The sequence below is a fragment of the Balaenoptera ricei genome, chromosome 21 (genome assembly GCF_028023285.1).
Source record: "Balaenoptera ricei isolate mBalRic1 chromosome 21, mBalRic1.hap2, whole genome shotgun sequence".
NCBI lineage: Eukaryota > Metazoa > Chordata > Mammalia > Artiodactyla > Balaenopteridae > Balaenoptera > Balaenoptera ricei.
Genome location: NC_082659.1, coordinates 32,910,828 through 32,931,232, shown reverse-complemented (window position 1 = coordinate 32,931,232; position 20,405 = coordinate 32,910,828). Strand labels below are relative to the sequence as shown.

The 20,405-nt window shown below is 49.7% G+C and overlaps 1 protein-coding gene across 1 annotated transcript in view; it reads left to right on the top strand.

Annotated features, from left to right (window-relative positions):
* The window catches only part of SFRP1 (secreted frizzled related protein 1), a 44,357-nt gene extending 24,237 nt beyond the window's left edge, over window positions 1-20,120 (top strand). Inside the window, exon 3 of the mRNA XM_059909446.1 lies at window positions 16,775-20,120. Coding sequence (XP_059765429.1) covers window positions 16,775-17,097 — 323 coding nt within the window. The 3' untranslated portion in view covers window positions 17,098-20,120. The remainder of the gene's footprint in view (window positions 1-16,774) is intronic.
* Window positions 20,121-20,405: the final 285 nt, after the last annotated feature.

Genomic DNA, 20,405 nt, shown 5'->3' with positions numbered 1-20,405 from the left:
GAGCAGGGGGAGGGTTGCTTGCATTTGGAGAGGAGGGAAGGGGACTGTGTGATCACATGGGGTGGGAGCCCGAGGGGCCGGGGGTCCTCTTTCTGAGACAGAGTGTGTGTTGAAGGACAGTGCTTGGGGATCGAGGCGGGGGGCAGCGGGGATCCTGGTTCCAGCTCCTGATGAGCCCCTGTTCGCTGACCTCTGGAACAAGACTTTGGCTGGATGGCCTCTTAAATCCCATGTCGCTCTCAGAATGTGCTCTGCGTCCTACCGTAGTGTTCTTTAAACACACACACCACGAAGCAGAACCTTTCTTCAAAGGAAATCTTACCCTAACCTTCATCATAGAAACTGGTCCACGGGGGCCTCTACGCTGGAGGAGGGGGGCCTGGACCTGGGTTGGCTTGGCCACTTCTTACTCGCGGTGCATGACTGACCCTTACTCTTTTAAGAGGTTCCTGGGCGTGTGGAAGGGTGTCTGACCTCAAGGAAGAAAGGCTGTGATTATCCGATGAGACACTCACTGTGTACTTTCTTCCTGGATAGACATCGGGGCCTTTACCCAGTGTCCCCTGGCCTGTCCCCTGTGAGTATGGATGATGACATTGCCACCCACAGCGTGTGGCCCTGCCAGCCTGCACTTGCTGGGGTCCACCCGCTCACCAAAGGCGGGGTGCTCTCCAGGGGACGCTTTGGGGAGGCCCTGCTCCAGGGCCCTCTCCTGGCTTCTGTTGGCTGCTGGCAATTCCCGGCGTCCCCTGACTCATGACTCCCATCTCCGCTCTGTCTGCACGTGGCTCCTCCCTGGTGTCTGTGTCCTTTCTTCTCTTCTTGTAAGGACACCAGTCGTTGGGTTTGGGATCCACCGAATCCAGGGTGGCCTCATCCTAACTAATTGCACCTGCAAAGACTGCATTTCCAAATAAGGTCATATTCTGAGGGCCCAGGTGCACGTGAACTTGGGGGCACGCTACTGAACTCACCTGTAGGGCTCTAGAGCCAACCTACCTGAGATTGAGTCCTGGTTCTCCGTTACTTACTAGCTGGTGTCTTTTGGAAAACTGTAGCCTAAATCCTCTTGTCTTACAAGGTGAATGATAGTTGTACCGACTTTACCAGGTCTCCGTAAGGCCCTTAAGGATGGTGCCTGACACTTGCAGTCAGTACCAGGGGTCCCTAAGGTGGACTTGGGAGGTGGCAGCAGAGGGCGGTGGTCGTCAAAGGCGTGATGGACTCGCAGACAAAGAAAGCCGGCTTCACGTGGTGAGTACCAATGCGCGAATCTTGGAAGGCATTTGTAAGGGAGAAAAAGCCTTGTTGGTCTGGAGCACCTGGCCTGGCAGAGAAAATTCTAGATGTGAGATGGTGGCCTGCTGAGCGCCGTGTCACACACAGCAGGGCCTGGCTCCTGGTGGCCCGTGGGAAGCAGGGAGCAGCTCCAAATACAGCCAGTGGCTCTGTTGTTTAGCTGCTGGGGGCAGGGGTGTTACAAGGCTGATTTCTAACATTGTAGGTGAGCTTGGGAATAGAACCGCAGAAAACCAAGAGCCTCAAGGTGCAGTGTCTAGAGCCTCAGAGGTGAGAGGATGTCTCCCCTCAGCCAAGCCAGGGAAAGTCAGTTGCAGATGTGGCGCAAGGTCGGCTCCCAAGGCATCTTTGGAACAGGTTCTAAACGGTGGAGCGAGCGATCGTGGAGCCCCCCTCTGTGCCCCTGGCCTGCAGTGTCCCGAAGGTCTCCAGCACATGGATGGATTTGCCCCAGCAGCTCATCTGAAGCACTTTAGAAAATAAGGACCTTTTAAAAACCATTTATTTGTTGAACGTGAGGCACGAGAACGTGAGGCACAAAATCTGCATTCACAGGAGGGAGGAACTTTGGAGAAATCACGACTGGGGTAGATCAGAATGCCAGAAAACGGCCAGCAACGTTGCCCAGGGGGCCTGGATCTTGAAACCGCATCTTTCCTGACTGGCCAGCAAATGAAATTCTTCATACAGAGGGTGTGTCAGCCCCTCAGGCTACCAGTAGTAATTAGTCACGCGTGCAGGCCATGTTAAGGATGGTTTCACTGCAAACCCTCAATTTATGACAAATTGGCACTGTAGCTGTTGGGTGTATGGTGTCTATACATCTGTCCACCAAAGATCAAAACGGGTGCTGACAGGTGACCAGGTGCCTCCTACGTAGTACCAGCTTACCTGCAATGGCCGGGTGGTGGCCGTGAGCTCAAGCATTCTGTGTCCTGAAGTGGCTGTGCTGGTGCCGGAGCTCTGATCGTAGGCCGGGTGACATTCGTCTTCCACCTTCCCTGGTCGGTGGTGGTGACATCAGTCCCCGATGCCTGGAGCATGAGCAGAGCGGTGACCTCCGTTCTTGGGCAGATCCGGGGGGACCCACATAGCCGCCTGACTCCTCCTGCTTCGTCCCATCTCTGGGGGGACAACTGGGGGCAAGCGAGTGTGTGGGCTCAGAGGGTCAGCGCTCTTGACCTCTGCCAGTGAAGGGCACACCTGGCCAGGGAGCCGGAAGCTGGGGAGCAGGACTGAGCCAGAGCCATCGCCCGGAGCCCCGGGGTCCTGACTGTCTTCAGCAGGAAGGGATGCACCGCACACGGGGCGTCCTGGGGCCCATTAACCAAAATCTGTCGGTTCCGGAGCCAGGAGCTTGGTAAACACGTAGGAAGCACTGGCTTCCTGAGTGATAGGCGTGCCTTGGCAGTTGGCGCGCCGCCCCAGGATGTGGTCAGACACCTGCCGCCCAAGAAGCTCTGTCCCCGTCATCTGGGTCCTTGCCCATCCACCGGCTTCCCCAGGGGTCTCCTTTGGACCAACTCAGCCCCGGGGCGCAGCGGCTTCTGCAGCCATGGGGAAGTTTGTTTGTTGATGTATTGATTTTTGTTTCCGTCTCTTTTTAATAAGTGGTTTTCCTGGAGAAGCAGAAAAGAGCCCCAAGTGGGGCACCCCATCCCATCGCTCTGTTCCCCTTGCCCGCTGTCCCCCAGGCTCTGGGGACCCAGATCTGACCCCTTACCTGGGTGTGGCGCTCCAGGTGGGTGGAGAGAAAGAAAAGAGACTCAGTGAAGTCAGAGGATCTGGAAGCAGGACTCGGGACACCCAGCTCGGGGCCAATACCACTGGCCACGTTGCGTGCCTGCTTGCTGAGCTTGGCGGGAGCAAGGACCCTAGACAGTAGAAACGAGGCCAGCTTTCAGTTTATTTTATCTGTTGTTTTATACAGTTTTGAAAGGTTCCTTTCCATTTACAAAATATTGGCTACATGCCCTGTGTTGTATAAGACATCCTTGAGCCTATCTTCTCCCCAACAGTTTGTACCACCCCCTTCCCCATCCCCCATCATGCCCCCCCATTGGTAACCACTAGTTTGTTCCTATATCTGTGAGTCTGCTTCTTTTTTGTTATATTCAGTAGTTAGTTGTTTTTTTAGATTTTTAAGATCACATATAAGTGGTATCATACAGTATTTGTCTTTCTCTGACTAATTTCACTTAGCATAATGCCCTCCAAGTCCGTCCATGCTGCAAATGGCAAAATTTCATTCTTTTTCATGGCTGAGTAGTATTCCATTGTGTGTGTGTGTATACCACATCTCCTTTATCCATTCATCTGGATGATTTAGGTTGCTTCCATGTCTTGGCTATTGTAAATAATGCTGCTATGAACATTGGGGTGTATGTATCTTTTCAGCATACATAGTGTTTTTGTTTTTGTGGATATATGTCCAGGAGTAGGACTGCTGGGTCATATGTTAGCTCTATTTTTAGTTTTTTGAGAAACCTCCATCCTGTTTTCCATAGCGGCTGCACCAATTTACATTCCCACCAACAGTGTAGGAGGGCTCCCTCTTCGGGAGGAGGCCAGCTCAGAACTAGGACTGGGTGCCGACTCCCATTAACTTTTCAGGTTCTTGGCTTCACCCAGACCTACCTGAGGCCAAGACAAACTTCACCTTTGGGAGGCCAGAATTCCTCTCCATCCTGATTGGAGATACACTGTAATCCTGATTTGGATTACGTTGTAATCCAAGGGGATACACGTCTGTCTCTGGTGGGGCAGTGCTGGGCGGGTGACAGGAGAACGTGTGCGCTGTTGCCCCTCCCTGGGGCTTTGGGGTGAAGCCGGGTGCTGCCCCATCTGATGGATGGGGAAGGTGTGCACGGTGGGCCGGGCTCGGTGCCCCCCAGGCCAGGGTCAGGCAGGCTGCTAGGGTGACTGGGCCTTCCGCCCTCCCTGCTCTTTGTACAAAGCCTAGAAAGACTGAAAAAAAGAAACCGAAACATTCAAGTGCAGTCAGCTGGGTAGCTCCGTGGGTCAGGAACTCGGAAGAGCAGGAAGAACCTTCATGTCGGGGGAGGGGTGGGCTCAGGTCTAGGACCAGCCCCTGTTTCTGCCTGTGCCGTCCCGTGATGGTTAGAATGAACGATTTTGGACATGGGCTGTTTTTTTGCCCTCTTTTGAACTTGGTACTTGAGAGATATCTGTGACGAATCAGAGAGGTACTTCCCTTTCCGAATCCTTTTATACCTTGAACGTCCTTGGGAGGGAAAGGGGGAGAGTGACTCCTGAGTGAGGACGTTCCCTGCCCCCAGGCCCCATCGGCGGAGGACGCCCTAGGACACGGGTCTCCTGTTCTGCTTATTACGCCCGGCGTCACTGACATCACCGGGCCTCGCCCTCCTCACTCCACTGAGGGAACGGGACGTAGAACGTAGGGCTGTGTCAGAGGCTCCTTCCAGCCCGATGGTTCTGTGTCCACTGGACTCTGCTTCCCAGCCAGGGCCGCGGAAGTGTGGGCAACCCTGCAGTCAGACAGGGTGCTGACCCTCTGACCTCTGCACCTGCCTGGTAGCTTTGGGAGCCAGGAGAGGGAGAAGAAGAGCCTCCGTTGCCCTCTCTTCCGCCAGGCCACTCGTCACCACCTCCACGCCAGCCACACCTGTGAAACACGCACCCACCCTTTACACACGGGCCACCTCCTTGTTAGGGTGGCTACCTATCCTGTCTGCCCGGGACAGTCCCGGTTTATTCCTGTGGTCCCAGCATAAAAACGAATGGCCCCTCTGTCTCCGAAGTGTCCTGGTTTGCAGGCTCAGTTGTGTTCCTTTCGCTTCCCTGCCCATGACCGGGGCTTTTCCCTGCTGGCTGTCCCAGGAAACTTCAGGGGGTAGCAAGGAATTTAATTTTTTGTTTGTTTGGGAAATCTGGTCGAAGGCACACAAGGTTAATCGATGTTTAATTTGGTGTCTCGTGGGCTTTCTGTGAAGACCTGCTGAACACCTGCTGGAAGAGTCACTGAACTGTAAGCTGTAAACATCTTATTTGCCCAGAGTAAGATAAGACTTACTTCTCTTTGGGATAATTTTTTTCTCACTATAAAAATTAAAAAACCCGGAAAATAGTGGGAAACACAATAAAGAGCTTAGACATCAGCCGTACTCAGAGTGCCCAGAGACAGCAACTGCTGATATTTTGGAGTATTTCTCTCCTCTGCGTCTTTTTTTTTTTTTTTTTTTTTTTAACATAATTAACATGTTATAAACTTCTCACTTTTTTTTTTTAAATTAATTAATTATTTATTTATTTTTGGCTGTGTTGGGTCTTCGTTTCTATGCGAGGGCTTTCTCTAGTTGCGGCGAGCGGGGGCCACTCTTCATCACAGTGCGCAGGCCTCTCACTGTCGCGGCCTCTCTTGTTGCGGAGCACGGGCTCCAGACGCGCAGGCTCAGTACTTGTGGCTCACGGGCCCAGTTGCTCCACGGCATGTGGGATCTTCCCAGACCAGGGCTCGAACCCATGTCCCCTGCATCGGCAGGCAGATTCTCAACCACTGCACCACCAGGGAAGCCCTCCTCTGCATCTTTGATGTGCACAATTTTGCATAGTGATTGCTTCCCAAATTACGTGGCAGACTTTTCCACGCCTAAAATTGCTCTGCAGTTTTCCTCACCCTAGCAGAGATTTTTTTTTTTTACTTACTGTTTCAACATATCAATGTCCCTTTTTTTTTTTTTTTAAACTGAAGTCAAGTTGATTTACAATGTTGTGTTAGTTTCTGAAATGTTCTCTTAATTATAGGTCCCATGCAAGGGTTTCACAGGCATACCTTTGTTAGGGACAGCGACTGGGGTTGGTTTGTTGGAGAACATTCTCTGTGTGTTAGGGAAGAATTAGTGAGACCCAGCCTGCAGCGGCCACCGGCCCATGCCTCACGCGAGAGGCCGGGGTCACCTGGACCTTAGCTGAGCGCTGTCTGTGCTTCAGGCGGCGGATGGCGATGGCCTCGCCTCCACTCCTCCTGGCACAGTTAGCGTCCCCTCGGGATCCATGGAACCTCGGCCCGTTTCTTGAGCCATCCTGCCTTAGCCTCCTGACCAGCAAGCCAGCTATCAGGAGGGTGTCCACCCCACAGGGTTGGTTGCTAGAGAATTCGGTGAGTTAACGTGTAAAGGCACCTACACCAGGGCCTGATCTGCCAGGTCGCCGTTGGCCGTACTTGTTGCCGCTGAAGCAGAGGTCTGAGCGAATGATACCCGTCTCACCAGTGAGGCTGTGAAGTTCAGGGCAGACCGTGCTGTTTACATCTCTTCGTTCGCTTGCGTATCAGTGTTAGCTGAGCTCTGGGGTGTGTGGGACACCCACTAGGCCAGGGACAGAGGTGGGTAGGTGGGCCAGGCCTGCAGGCTCACGGTGGGAGGGGGCTGAGAAGGCACACTCACGGGTAATTACCACCTGTGCTGAGTTCATATGCAGACGGCGGGGGTGGGACCTTGAAGGTCAAGGCTGGGCTGGGCTGGGGAGGCTTCAGGGAGAAGATGATCTGTAGCTTGGCCGGAAGGATGGGTAAGAAAAGCATACATTTTGTCTGGAGCACACCCTCTGCCTTCAGAGGGATCAACTATGAGAACAGTGAAGGGGTGATATCAGAGGTGTGCCTGCTGCCGCTTCTCAGAGGCGTGACTCATAGCTGCTTCGGAGATCTGCCAGCCGAGGGGTCAGGGCACTCCCAGGCCTCTTCTCCCATCGGTCAGATGGGATAGTGTGAAGACCTGCCTGCCGCCATGCTGGGAGATGCTTTCTGGGGGCTGTCTTTAAGTTTAGACAACTCCACAGTCAGGGCCAGGCTCTCGTGCCATTGTGTTCTCTGTGGGCTTGGGCTGTGACCACTGTCAGCAGGGTCCCTGGGCGCCGTGAGCAGGCGAGGGCAGCCGGTGCCATCTGAGATAGAGGATACTTTCCCTTGGATGATCTATACTGGATTTCAAGACAGAGAAAGGAAATATGAAGACTTAGACAGATTGCCCGTGCTGGAATGGAAATTGAGATTAACTGGTCCAAATGGCTACACGAAGACCCAGAGAAGTAAAGTGATTTGTACAAAAGTTAGTGATGGAATCCCGACCAGGAGCTGGAGTTGTCTGATTCTGGACTTAGAGTCCTTTACTCTGAAAGGTGCTGCCTCTTGCTAACAAAGCCTCGGTTTTCCTGACTTTGCAAGATTCCACCTCTGCGGGGTAGGGGCCCCAGAGACCTCAGCGATTCTGAAAATGGCACTAGACCAGCTTGCCCAAGGTCAGCTGGGTCTTGGACCTGCCCGTGCTGACTTCAGCCTGAGTTTTAATGAGTTTGGAGGGCTGCCCTGGGCTTCCAGTAAGTTTAAACACCATCCAAGAAAGCATCCTCAGAATGCGGCACTGTGAATAACCAAGGTGACAGACCAAAAAGCCCCCCTCAAACCCTTTGGACCAGTGGTTCTCAGGTGTGGTCCCCAGACCAGCAGCATTAGCATCACTTGGGAACAGGTTAGAAATGCACATTCTCAGGCCCCATCCCATTACTGCTGAAGCAGAAGCTCTGGGGGCAGCCCGGCAATCTGCATTTTAACAAGCCCTCCCGGAGATCCTGAGGACCCCTCTCTGGAGCATCTCTCAGAGCCAGGGCTAGCTCATGGCTTTTCCGATTCTTGGTTCTGAAACCCACTCCCCATCGTCTTCCTTCCAAGAGACGATTGCGCACTCCAACGTGCCGTGTGGGTTGAACACTGGGGGGTGGAACGGAGGGGAATGGAAAACCAGTGAGCCCTTCGGCAGGAGGACTGTTTGCCTTGGCCGGTTGGCCCAGACTTGGAGCCAAGGTTCCATTAATCCTTTTGACTGACTTTATTTAAGCAAGTCTCCTATTCTCCTCTGCCGACTGCCTGGGGAGGCATGGAGGAGGGATGCGGTCCTCACTGGGAGGAGAGGGGCCCAAGCCCCTGCTGCCTGGGCCGCGGTGCACACGTCTTCCCGAATAAACCCACACCAAGCAGCCCTTTGTTCTCAAAGTGGGGTTTCCATTTTGCACCATTAGCTTCGATCAGTGGGGATTTAACACAATCCATGAAATCAAGCACTTAGGCAGCGGGATTCCGATGGCTGACACCGACGCCGCCGTGCTGTGCGCGTGAGTACTTGTAAGTGGGTTGGGAGGGCATAGAGCTGCAAATTCCACCCTTCTGCCTACCCATCCCCCCACCTCCCCAAGATGTCTGGGATCCAGAAAACAGGACAATTTCAATTAAATAATTTGTCTCAAATAAGTCACTCAGGAGCATTTTTTACATCTGCTGTTTTTTTGTAAATGAGAAAAAAAGAAAAGCTGCTTTCAATCTTTTTGTTTGTTTGTTTTGTTTTGATTTTTCTTTTTTTCCCTTTTCTCTCTGTAGCGTCTGTCCTGTAACCAGTAGATGCGTGTAAGTATGCAGCACGTGGTTTGTGGTCAGGGAGAGAGTCTGAGTTATTGTACCAAGCGCAAGCCCCTTGCTTTGCTAAAGGAATTAATGATGCAAACACTGGCCCCTGCTGGGAACGGAGTTCTGTTGAGCTGCCTTTGCAGGGCCTTTGTCAGCAGGACTCATTTGGATCCCGATGCCTGCAAGCCAGCTTGCGCGGTGCCCAGACCCTCTGCTGAGTGTTGGAAGGAGCAGCAGTTTCTCCCAGCCCCGCCCTTACCCAGCGCTGTTACCAAATCTCATTTGCACAGTTGGCTTTGGGGACGGCGCTTTCTGCCTCAGGGTTGCCCACCCAAGAGATTTGTGAAAATGGGGCTGGGACGTAGGAAAGCAGGTCCTCTCTGTCTGCTTAGTGAGGTCTTGCTATCTGAACAAGCTCTTTCACCAGGAGGCAGGGTGGGAGGAGGGGTGTAAGCTGAACCCCCAGGGCTGATGGTCCAGGCGCCCACCTGTGGGCTCTTCCTGGTCCTGGGGTCTGGGAACAGGCCACTCGGTAAGGAGTTTGTCCGTCTTGCCCCCCTGCTGCTCAGATCATCTGTTTGGGAACTTCAGCCCTGTCTGCCAGGGAAAGTAATTTAGGAAAGCAAGCAAGTCAGGAGTCAGACTGTGTGGTGGGTTACCTGCCCCAGGAGGATTTTTTATTAGCACCTCTTGGAGACAGTATATCTGACTGCTGGTCAGTTGTCCCTGGAATCTGTAGGGACCCCATGCTTTCCTGCTCCTTGCTGGGAGGAGCTGTGGCTGGGCTGAGAGGCAGGGAGCTGTGGGCACCTCCAGCCTCGGGCAGCCTATTCAGCTGAACCAGGTTTGACGTCCCTTTGCATTCAAAGTAAATAATCCGAATTCTAACCTAATTGGTTTTTTATCTGAAAAATGATCGGCTTGACAAGCTCTATAGGCTACCCCGTCTTCCCAAATAAACAGTGGAAAAAGTAGAATTCTTAAACAAAACCCTTCCTGAGAAGCCCTAAGTAACGCCAAGCTGCTCCAGCTGAATGGGGAGTGAAGGGCCAGGAAATGTAATCTTTGTGTTTCTTTTAAGAGCTCCCATTTTGTGATTCATTGACATTTTATATACATTTCAGTTCTTTACTAGACAGCAAGCTTTTTTAAAATCTAAGTTTTTTGCTTCAGAATAAATGCAATTTAAAATGTCAAATAGTATTAAAAGGCTTTTAACAAAAAACTGCAGGCCTCTGCCCCATGCCTTCCAACCACTAATTCCCACAACCCAGAGGTAATAATTTTCAGCTATTTTAGCTATGTCTTATGGTAGATAGCAAAAGGGAGTAAATAAACACCATACTTAATTTTAATTTTGATTTTTAGACATTGCTTATTGATTTTCTATTACTGAAGACAAAGATCTGTCTCACTTTTGTTTCTTAATTTTAATTTTTACACAATCTTAATTTTTAAATTCGTTTTAATTTTTAGACACTATTTATTGCTTTTCTATGATTGACGATAAAGACATCTGTCTTATACTCTATTCCCTCTTCTCCCCATTCTTTTCCATATAGTTATATCACACTTCTGGTTAAATTGACATTCAGCGTTTAATTTATTATAATTATGTCAGTATTATCTGCAGCTGAGCCGTGTAGTGTACTGCATTTATATTTCCTTTATTATACACCATTTTGTTTTCCCTTGAGATAGTAGTTGCCTCATTTTATTTTCCTGGGTCCTCACGTTTGTGTTTTGAATTCAGCCCCAGACCTTCCTGTAGATGTACATCCGTCCCTCTTTCCTCCTGTTTCAGTCTGGACTGGTTGAGCTTTACGCCGGCCACACAGTTGTTCTGGAGAAACCATTCTAAGACTTCCATTGCTTTTATCTTACGTTAGAGCTTTAGTTTCCTGCTCCTGGGTCTTGTGCTGCATTTTTGGAGCAGTTTCTTAAGAATAGACACATGGAAGATTTTTTTTATAACCACTGAATGCCTGAAGTTGTCTTTATTCTCCTCTCCCACATTGACTGTTTGGCTCAGTATTGAATTTGGAAATTGTTTTGGCTTCTAATGTTGCTGTTGACCAATCCAGTACCATTCTGATGCCTGGTCCTTTGCAGCAAATGTAGCCTCTCTTTGTCTCTGGAGGGTTTTATAAGTTCTCTTTACCTCTGGTGTTTCTAAATGCTATGATTCATTGACCTGGGCACTGTTTAATCTGAGAACTTACATTCTTCATTTCTGGAAAATTTTTCTTGTATTATTTCTTTGGTATTTTCTCCCATTTGTTTTCTTGGTTTTCTCTTATTCAGATGTTGAACCTCCTGGTTGGATTCTCTCTTTTATCTTTCTTTCTCCTATTTCCATCTCTTTGTCATTTTGTTCCAACCTTATCTTAAAGCACGTGTGTTGCATTCTTTATTTCTGCTCTTACCTTTTAAAACTTCAAATACTCTTGGTTCTCTGAACATTCCTTTTAATAGCATTCTGTTCTGGTTTCATGAATACAATATCTTCCATTACCTTTGTAAACAGTTTTCTTCTGTGCCATACCTTGTTTCTGTTATCTCCGATTTCTTTTTTTCCTGTGTGTTTTGTACGTTTTGGTCTCTTGTTCACATTTAGAGGCTTTCCTTTAAATGCCTGCTGATCCTTGGCTGGCCATTGGAGTTTAAGAGTAAAGCACTAAATTGGAGCTCTTTGTGTGTATGCATGGCCTGTGATTTGCTGGGCCTCATTTTGGAATTTTGTTAGGGGAAGCTGTAGGTCTCTTCTTTGGGGCTACTGGTTTCTTTAGATAGAAACCCCACAATCCTCTGACTGGGGGTGTTGCTGTAGTGTTCTAAGACCTGAGGGTCTCACTCTTCACTGTGCAGACTTTCATTTAATCCTTTGGTGTCGGGGCAGCTCCTCCCCACCCCGTCCTCCTGTGAGTCTGGTGTCCACAAGCCCAGTCTGTCTGGGTTCAAACCTTCTGTACAGAATAAACGTCTTGGCTGCTGCTGGAGTTGGTGAGGGGCAGTCATCTGGGTTTATGGCCAGGCTGGTGGATCTGGGTGCCCTGATGCAGACGTCTCGGTTCCTATATTTAATACAGTCTCTGTCATCGAGTGCAGAAGCACCCAATGGCCCCAGTTCACGAGCATGTCTGGGTCCTGCCATGTGGATCTGCTGCTTTCTTACTGTCAGCTCCCTCTGTTAGCAGCTGGGTTTCAGCTTTTCTTTTCTCATCAAGCCAGGGCCCACCATCCATTTGCTTTCTATTATACTAAATGTGATGTCCTTGTTTCTTTACCATTTTCTTGCATGTGTTTATAACTTTTTTAAAACTATAATTTTAGAGGGGTGGAAATGATTGTGTGCTCAATCTACTATGTTTGGCTAGAAGTGGCCAGCGGTAACTCTTCACAAACATTCCAGACGCTTGGTGGTTGTCAGGATGGAAAACCTTTTCACTTCCCATTGGTTTTGAGCTCTCTGGGAGTCTCCCTCACCCCCCCTGGGATCGTGGCTCCCACAGGTCGTCAGCAAACCCCCCCCCCCATTGCCAAGGCTAGCAAGCTGGTCCCACACTCATTCTTAAACTCTGCGGCATTGGGGATGAAGGAGCGTTTCTTCCACTTGAAGCACCTTCCCCCTGTGCTTTCTGAGACGCCGAGCTGCCTAGTTTTCCATCCGTGACTCTGATGACTTTGCAGGAACTCCCCAGTGGAGGTCCCTCCTTCTCTTCTCGTCTCTGTACTTTATTCTTCACTGCAACCGTTATCTGTAATCAGATGAGTCACAAAGCTGGGGACTGACTCAGCCCCTTCGGCACCTTCCCTGTCTCAGGGCCTTTCTTGCACTCCTGCAGCGGTTCCACACTGTCGATCGTGTAAATGCCTGGCCCTTGGCCAACAGTGGCCTCGAGTCCAGGCTCCCTGTCTGGGTAATTGGAAGGATGGCAGCCCCATTAGCATAAGCAGATCAGGAGAAAAAGGCGGTTTTGAAGAGAGTGTGGGTTTGGGATGAGTGTAACAAGCTTCCTCTGCTCATTTCAGCCTCAGAAAATGGCCAGGCTTTGTGGGGAGGCTACCAAGGGGGTATCATTTGTGGGCAAAAAATATGGTTTCGGTGACTGCAAGTGGGATGAAACTTTCAGGGTCTAACCTGAATAGAAGGGGTTATTTATTTTAAGGTTGCGGAGAAAGACCCAGACGGCCCCTAACTGTGACCTTAAGTTTTGAGTTTTTAAAGTTTCTGGTCTCTGCATCCTCGCTGGCCGTGACCAGCAAGGTGAAAGGCAGGAGTCATATCCTAGTGTTGGAGGGTGTTCAGTTGCTGCTAAGAAAAAACACAGAGAAGGGTTTTGTTTCTTGTTTTGTTTTGTTTTAGTTCAGGGTCTGGCTGTCACGGGTAGCTGAGATCAAGGGCCTGAGGCAGGTGTAGAATCATCCCCCTGTGGGAGACAGGCTCGGGACGGGGCAGAGAAGGACGGAGACAGGGTGGGCGCAGGAGTCTGCCTGGGATTGCCCAGCACGGGCCCTCTGGATGCTCGACCGGCCAGGCCAGCAGGCAAACTGCACTCCACGCTTTACAGACTTGGGGAGCTCTGATCCAGGTTCTGTGGCCACCCAGTTGGAACCCAGGACCTGGGACTCCAGCAGCACCCCAGTTGTGAGCCCAGCTGCTGCCTGCTGGGGCTTCTCCCCCTGCCCACCAGCACCGGTTGCAGCGCAAACACATTCCATGGGTGAAATCCCTGGGGTCCAGGCTGTCTGCATGGTGGAGGCCGGGTGGGGGGAGAGGAAGTGGTGATCAGTCTACCCCCATCCCGTCCCAGCAGCCCGTGGATGTATGTGGTGGGAGGCTGCATACATACCCACAAGGCAGGGGGAAATCAACCTGGGATGGCTAATCGCCTATCCAAACATTGTTGGTAATCTGCATCCCTAAAATAAACCCCTGAAAGATGGAAAGATGTTAGTAATTTCTGGCCACATGTGCCTCCTCCTTCCCTACTCTCCCTACCTCAAAAAAAGAAAGTGAGCCAAATGGCAAGAAACAAAGAGTCTAATGCAGAACACATTTCCATCGTTTGCTTTTCCCTCTCCCCGCCATGCTCCCACCTATGTAAACTAAATTCCTTGACACGGTCATGGCAAAGGAACATTAATTTTTGATTTGAGTTGTGATTAAAAGCAACACAATCAAAAGAGGGAAATAGTTTCCACTGAAGCAATAGCATTTGAAACCCCGTCATGGTATAGTAGGAACCAGCGTGGTCTTTGGGGTCAGGGGTGGGTTCTAGTCCTGAGTCTCTTCCTACAAAGTGTGGCCTCGTGTTGTCCCTTAACCTGAGTCCTTCTCCTTGATCGTCGTCAGTAATAACAACGGTTGCTGTGCGTTAAGTCAGGAGAGCCGCACAGAGAGCACCTGTCCTGTGCTTGGCACACAGTGGGTTCTCCAAAAAAATGATGGCTCACCTCTCTGCAGAAAAGAGGCTGCCCAGTTGTCACTGGAAATGCATTCATCCCTGCCAGTGATGTAATCGATCCCAGCCTTGGACCTTGGGTCCCGTGACACGTCGGGGCACTTCTCAGAGGGTGTCTTCACCGCCTTGCCTCCCTGCAGTCCCCGGCCGCCTTCCTTGGGTCAGTCGGTTCTCGCAGTGCGGAGGGCGGGCAGAGATGGAGCCCTGATCTGCCCGGGCCTGGGCGGGGAGTCTCCTCTGGCTCAACCCCCCGGATACATTTCTAGATGAGCAAACTATAGACTCGCCCAGGTGAAGTCTTTTCTCAGGTGACCCACCAGGTACAAGGATGGTAAGCCGACAAGGGGAGCTGAGCCGGGGCGGGAGAGGGAGCGCTGCTTGGGCAGGTCTGGGCGGAGGTCCCAGAGGGGTGGTCTCTGCTGATTCCTAGTCGCGGCTTTCTCACCTGCTGGTCCCCCTGCCTCTGCCCTCAGGGTGGGAGTGGGTGCAGGAATCAAGCAAAATCAGAGGCGCTGGGCAGTGGCTGGTTCTGTGGGGCGGGGGGCAGTAAAGAGAGGAGCTCACTGGGAAACTGTGCTCAGCGCACTCCCGTGTGCACGGGGCCTGGGCCAGCCTGCGAGGTCAGGGCTAACCATCTGCTGCTTGGGCCAGTCTCCAAAACCTCCGCCACCCTTGGGAGTGAGGTCTTTCCTAAGGGCTGCGGGCCTGGGGTATTTGTTCCCTGAGGCTCGGTGGCTGCAGATCTGGAACTCCTTCCGTAAGCAAAAGGGATGGGATTGCATTTGATTTCCTGATTTTGACACATTCACTGAAGCTTTGTTCCTAGGATTTCTCCTAATTCTTGGGGTGGCCAAGGGTGTGCTTTCTAATCAGCTAAAGAGTAAATAATAAAGCCTTCACTCTTGCGGTGTTCCCTTTCAACCAGGAGGAACTCTTACCATTTCGTAAGTAAAGTCATTTTGAAATGTGGGTAAACCTGGGAAGAGAGCCCGAGCCCTTTTCCCGTATTGTCTTGGTCCGTTTAATCAGCACTTGAAATGTCAGCGTCATTATAAAGAATTTTGCAATTTGTCCTGGACAGCACGGTGATTATAAGTGCACATTCAGTCCGTGGGTTTAGTTTAGGGTCAGTGACTCTGGGCAAGTAAACGTAACCCTTACGCCTCAGTTTTCTCATCTGCTAAATGGGGGAAATAATTGCACCTTCCTCGTGGAGGCATTAGGTTTCACTGAGGAAGTGCATGGAAAATACTCAGCGCTCTTGAGGGCATCCAGATGCTTTCCTAGTCATTAGCTACTGTTCTGTAGCTCGATTCAAGTCTTTCCTCATGGAATGTGGGTGGAAGCTTTGAGTTATTCAAAAGAGAGGGCTTGGTGATTTGGAATTCACAAGAATTCAAGGGATGGACACATCATCTGGTGACCAGAATCTAGAAATGATTTCCAACTCCTTTGGAACTCTCCAGGGCTGGCGAGGCTTCGAGGGGAGTTGACCGTTACAGGGACGCTGTGTTTGTGTTTCTGGTGCATTTCCAATGAATAGAACGCCTCCACGCTAATTCATCCTCACCAGTTAACCCCATGAAGCCAGCACTAGAGTGTGTGGTCCACACACTAACCCTGAAACACTGTTGACTCAGGCTCTGTAGAGACAAAGAGGCCAGAAGGCAGAGTTGGCAGAGGGCTGGCTTTCCCTCTCTGCAGGGAGCCGTGCTGAGAATGGAAGCAGCCCAGGTACCATGTGAGATTTAAGGAATCACCACCTGGATTTATCCATCAGGCCCTCACCAGGACTTGCTCGAACGGGTCGAGAGGTCAAAGTCGAGTTTGGTTCTGTGGGTCTACACGGTGGGTAGGATAGCCCATTAGTGGCGCCATCTAGTGGTTGATGAGTGATGGACAGCACGTCAACGGTACCTGCTGTCTGAATGCCCTGGAGGCCCAGTGGTTGGAACCCTCGTTTCTCTGATGACAAAGTTGGACGCTGACGTTTGATGCAGTCAGCTTTCCCTTGCTGACTGCACACACATAGGTTCTGTCTGCCTTCTTTCCAGGACCCAACTGACAAAGAATTTTAGGTCCTTTGGATGTTATTAAAAAAACTAAACCAATAACTTTCTCCTTAAAACAAACAAACAAAACTCAGGGTAAGTTTTTTCTTTGAGTGCTGATGTTGGTAGCATTCGATTATGTGGACTTGATTGGATTAGATGATCCCCTTCTTCTCTTAAAGCATTGTATGATAGTCTTGAGTCTTGGAGTTTTAAAAAAGAGACACATGATTTGGTTTTGAACATTTATTTGAGACTCTCACGGTATCCTGTGGCAACCATTGAGATACCATCAGATACCGCAAAACCGGGGGCCGGAATTGGTGCGTGAAGGTGAGCTGAGACCTTGGTCCTTATTATAGAATAGACAGATAGAGCCTCCCTCCTTTAGGTGCTCTTTGCCTTTTATGTCTCCTGCTTTTCTGCCCGCAGGTGGGTTGTGGTTTCTGATGAAAAGCCGTGTTCTAAAACTCTCTCTCTCCCTTCTCTCCTCTTCCCCTGTCTGTCCTCCCCCTCTCTAGCGCTGAGGATGAAAATCAAAGAAGTGAAAAAGGAAAATGGCGACAAGAAGATTGTTCCCAAGAAGAAGAAGCCCCTGAAGCTGGGGCCCATCAAGAAGAAGGAGCTGAAGAAGCTGGTCCTGTACCTGAAGAATGGGGCCGACTGCCCCTGTCACCAGCTGGACAACCTCAGCCATCACTTCCTCATCATGGGCCGCAAGGTCAAGAGCCAGTACCTGCTGACGGCCATCCATAAGTGGGACAAGAAAAACAAAGAATTCAAAAACTTCATGAAGAAGATGAAGAATCACGAATGTCCCACTTTCCAGTCGGTCTTTAAGTGATTCTCGTGGGGTGGGTTAGGGGGGAGCGGACACCCCTGGACCCTCGGCGGTTCACACCCCCTGCTCCTTCGAGGTGGAGGGCATCGTAATCCAGCTACTTTGCCCTTGCAGCATTTCCCACCCCTCCCTCCATCCCCATGCGCCAGACCCCAGTATAGCCGATATTTAAAGCTGCATGCCCAGATGAGGAAACCCATTTAGATCAGGAAGCTTCTGAAGACCTACAGTGTGGAGCAGCACCACCCCAACCAGAGACACAGTCACTACAGAAGAAAACGCTGCCGGTAAAGAAAGGGGGTTGGCCGCAAGGGAGAGGCGACAGCAAACGTTAGGTTCTGCCACTCTCTTTGTGTCGTTACAAATTGCTTACGATCTATCAGCTAATCTACGCCTTTGGAAATAGAAAATTCTAACTGTTGGTAAGATGCACGGCTTTCAGTTCCAGAGGAGTTTCTCTTTCTCTCCCTCGTGGACAGAAACAGACACACACCACACTCAGAGAGTGACAGTGCACAGGAGAAATAGTGAGAACAAAGGGAGGGGCCTGCATTGCTTGGCCCTGTGGCCATGTGTCATCTCTGATACGAACCAGCCAGTCTCAGATGCCCTGGAGGTGGTCACCGTCAGCCTTAGGTTTGATCTCACCTCCTGACACGTGGAGGGCGGCACGGGCCTGCCTTGGTGTGACAGAGGTGATGATTCGTAGACTGAGAAGGCAGCGGTGGTTTTCAAAAAACAGAGTTAAAGGAGAAAAACAAAAAATTGCGAACAGTCAGCAAATTGCTAGTCTAGGGTGAATTGTCATTGGGTAAAGAGCTTAGCATTCTAATTCCCTTGTTTGTTCATTTCACGTTGTTTTAAAGCAACCAACAGACCCACTTACTTTTCAAGGTTTTAAAAAAAATCTCCACTGAGCATTTGAAAGGTGTGGTAAGACTGGGATCTCTTGGTGCCTTTGCGGCAACTTTCTAGCTGAGTGGCCGTCTCTCTGAGCATTTCCAGTGGGAGGTCGTTTCTCCTGGTAGTGTAGCTGTGGGTCCTCTTTCCTGAGGGGTTCTGCGTTGCCTTGGCCCAAACACAACGCTAATCAAAACTCACAATACATCCCATTCCTGTCTTTCCTGTGAAGAAATGGATTCCTTTGAACTTGATTGCCTAGAGATCAGAGAAATTCAGAATAGCCTGCCTGCCTGTCCTCTGCACTTAAAAAAATGTTTGTTTGGTTTTTTTTTTTTCATTTCTGCAGAGGGAAAGTTAAGCTACAAGGGTCCCCATCCAAGGAGGGAGTTTAAAAGGCAATGCAGCTCTGGTTTTCCCCCAAGGGCCCTAAGATAATTCTCAAAGCCATTGTGTTTAATAAGTGATGTACATAAACCCATTCACGGAAGCAACTTGACTCCTCTTGTTCAATGTATAGGAAATAATTCCTCCCAAATTAATTTCTCCCTCAAGCCTGATTCTTGATTCTCTGTAACACCTCGAAGATTTAACGATTGTCCCTCTGGGCAAATGTTTATACCCAATCCAGTGCTTCAGTGGGGCTGGAAGGCGTCACCCGCATGGCCCCTGCCTGACACAGAAACAGTGGAAGATTCTGTTAACTTCCCAAAACTCCAGTCTGAAAACCAGCCTGCCAACTTCATTATGTTCCTGAGGGTTATCCTGATCTAATGAACCCCTGACAATTAGTGACCCATCATTTAATACATTTTTCTTTTTTTGGTTCTCTCTGACCTTTAATCATAAAGTGTTGGGGATCTTAAGTGATTTGCCTGTAATTTTGGATGATTTTTTTTAAAATGTGTATATATATTAGTTAATTAGAGATATTCTACTTTCCTATTGTCAACTGAAATTCAGAGCAATTTCATGAGTGTATGGATCTGGGTCTTAGTCTTGATTGATTAACTCAAGAGTTCTGTGCTCATGTGTGTCTGCTTGTTTGGACAGAGTGGGTCAGGCAACAAGGCCTCTGTCCAGGGTGGAGGCCTTGGGAAAGGCTTTGTGTGGGCCATAGCAGTTACCCCAGGAAGGTTATAAATAACAGGTGGAGTCTCTAAATGGGAATTCTCAGGTAGGAAGCAGTAAGAGAGTTCAAAATAAATTGGAAATGTGAATTGCAGTTGTAGAGTCCAACCACAGAGTCCCGGGACTGAGTTTCCCTGTGGACTTGGAACAGCCTTGACTATTACACATCAGCCATTGCAGGGCAAAGGGAGGCTCTGGGCCCAAAGCTGCATTTGGTCACAAACCTTTGTTTTTCTCAGCAAAGGAGGTAGCAAAAACGATGTGCAGACTCACAGGCTTTCTCATTGGTTTCCAAAAGAGGTCTGTGTGTGATTTGGTAATTATTGCTAGTGCAAAGGTCGTATTCGTGAAGGTTTAAATTCATCATTCTGGGTGGAATCCAGTGAGGTCATGGGCAGAACTCAGCTAAATCTTTGAAGAATATTAGTACTTATCTTAGAAGATAGAAAATGAGGTGAGAATTCCAAGAACACTTTATTTTTAGAGCATCCTGTGTCACACTTGGCTTTGGGTGTCGGTGAATTAGCACTGAGGGCTCCCTAAGGCATCTGGGTCTGTAAATTACAGAAACCCCATTGCCCAAACCAAGAGTCTGTCTTTCTCATCAGACTCCAAGTAACTAGTTGCTCTGCTGTAACCCCTTGGATGTGTTGGGCTCAGGCGTTCTGTTTTAGGAGAGACTCTCGTGGCATAATGTGCTGGCCCTCCTGACCTTTCACCAGCAGATACACAGGACACAGACGAGGTTCCTGTTTCCTCTAGTTCCTCCACGTAGCACTCCTCTTATAGAGTCTAAATCTCTTACAAAAGCTTTGAATACTGTGAAAATGTTTTACATTCCATTTCATTTGTGTGTTGTTTTTTTAACTGCATTTTACCAGATGTTTTGATGTTATCACTTATGTTAATAGTAATTCCCATATGTGTTCATTTTATTTTCATGCCTTCCTGCCATGTATCAATATTCACTCGACTAAAATCACTCAATTAATCAATGGTAATGTGCATGGTGACTTTTTCCCGCCAGTGATGCACCATTCACCCTCCTCCACTGCACACATACCCCTGTCTTGATTTTTTTCGGGCCCCAGTTTAACAGCTTTCAAATAGTAACTGGGCATGGTGAGCCAGAGGAGTACCTGGGGGGCCCTGCAGACACCCTCTCCCCATCCCACGTACACCACCTGCTCCCATGAATCATTTCCAGAAGTTTCCCCCGTGTGTGTGTTTCAGATCAGAGAGGAAGTTAAATACTTGCTCTCCAAGAATGTATTTTTCAA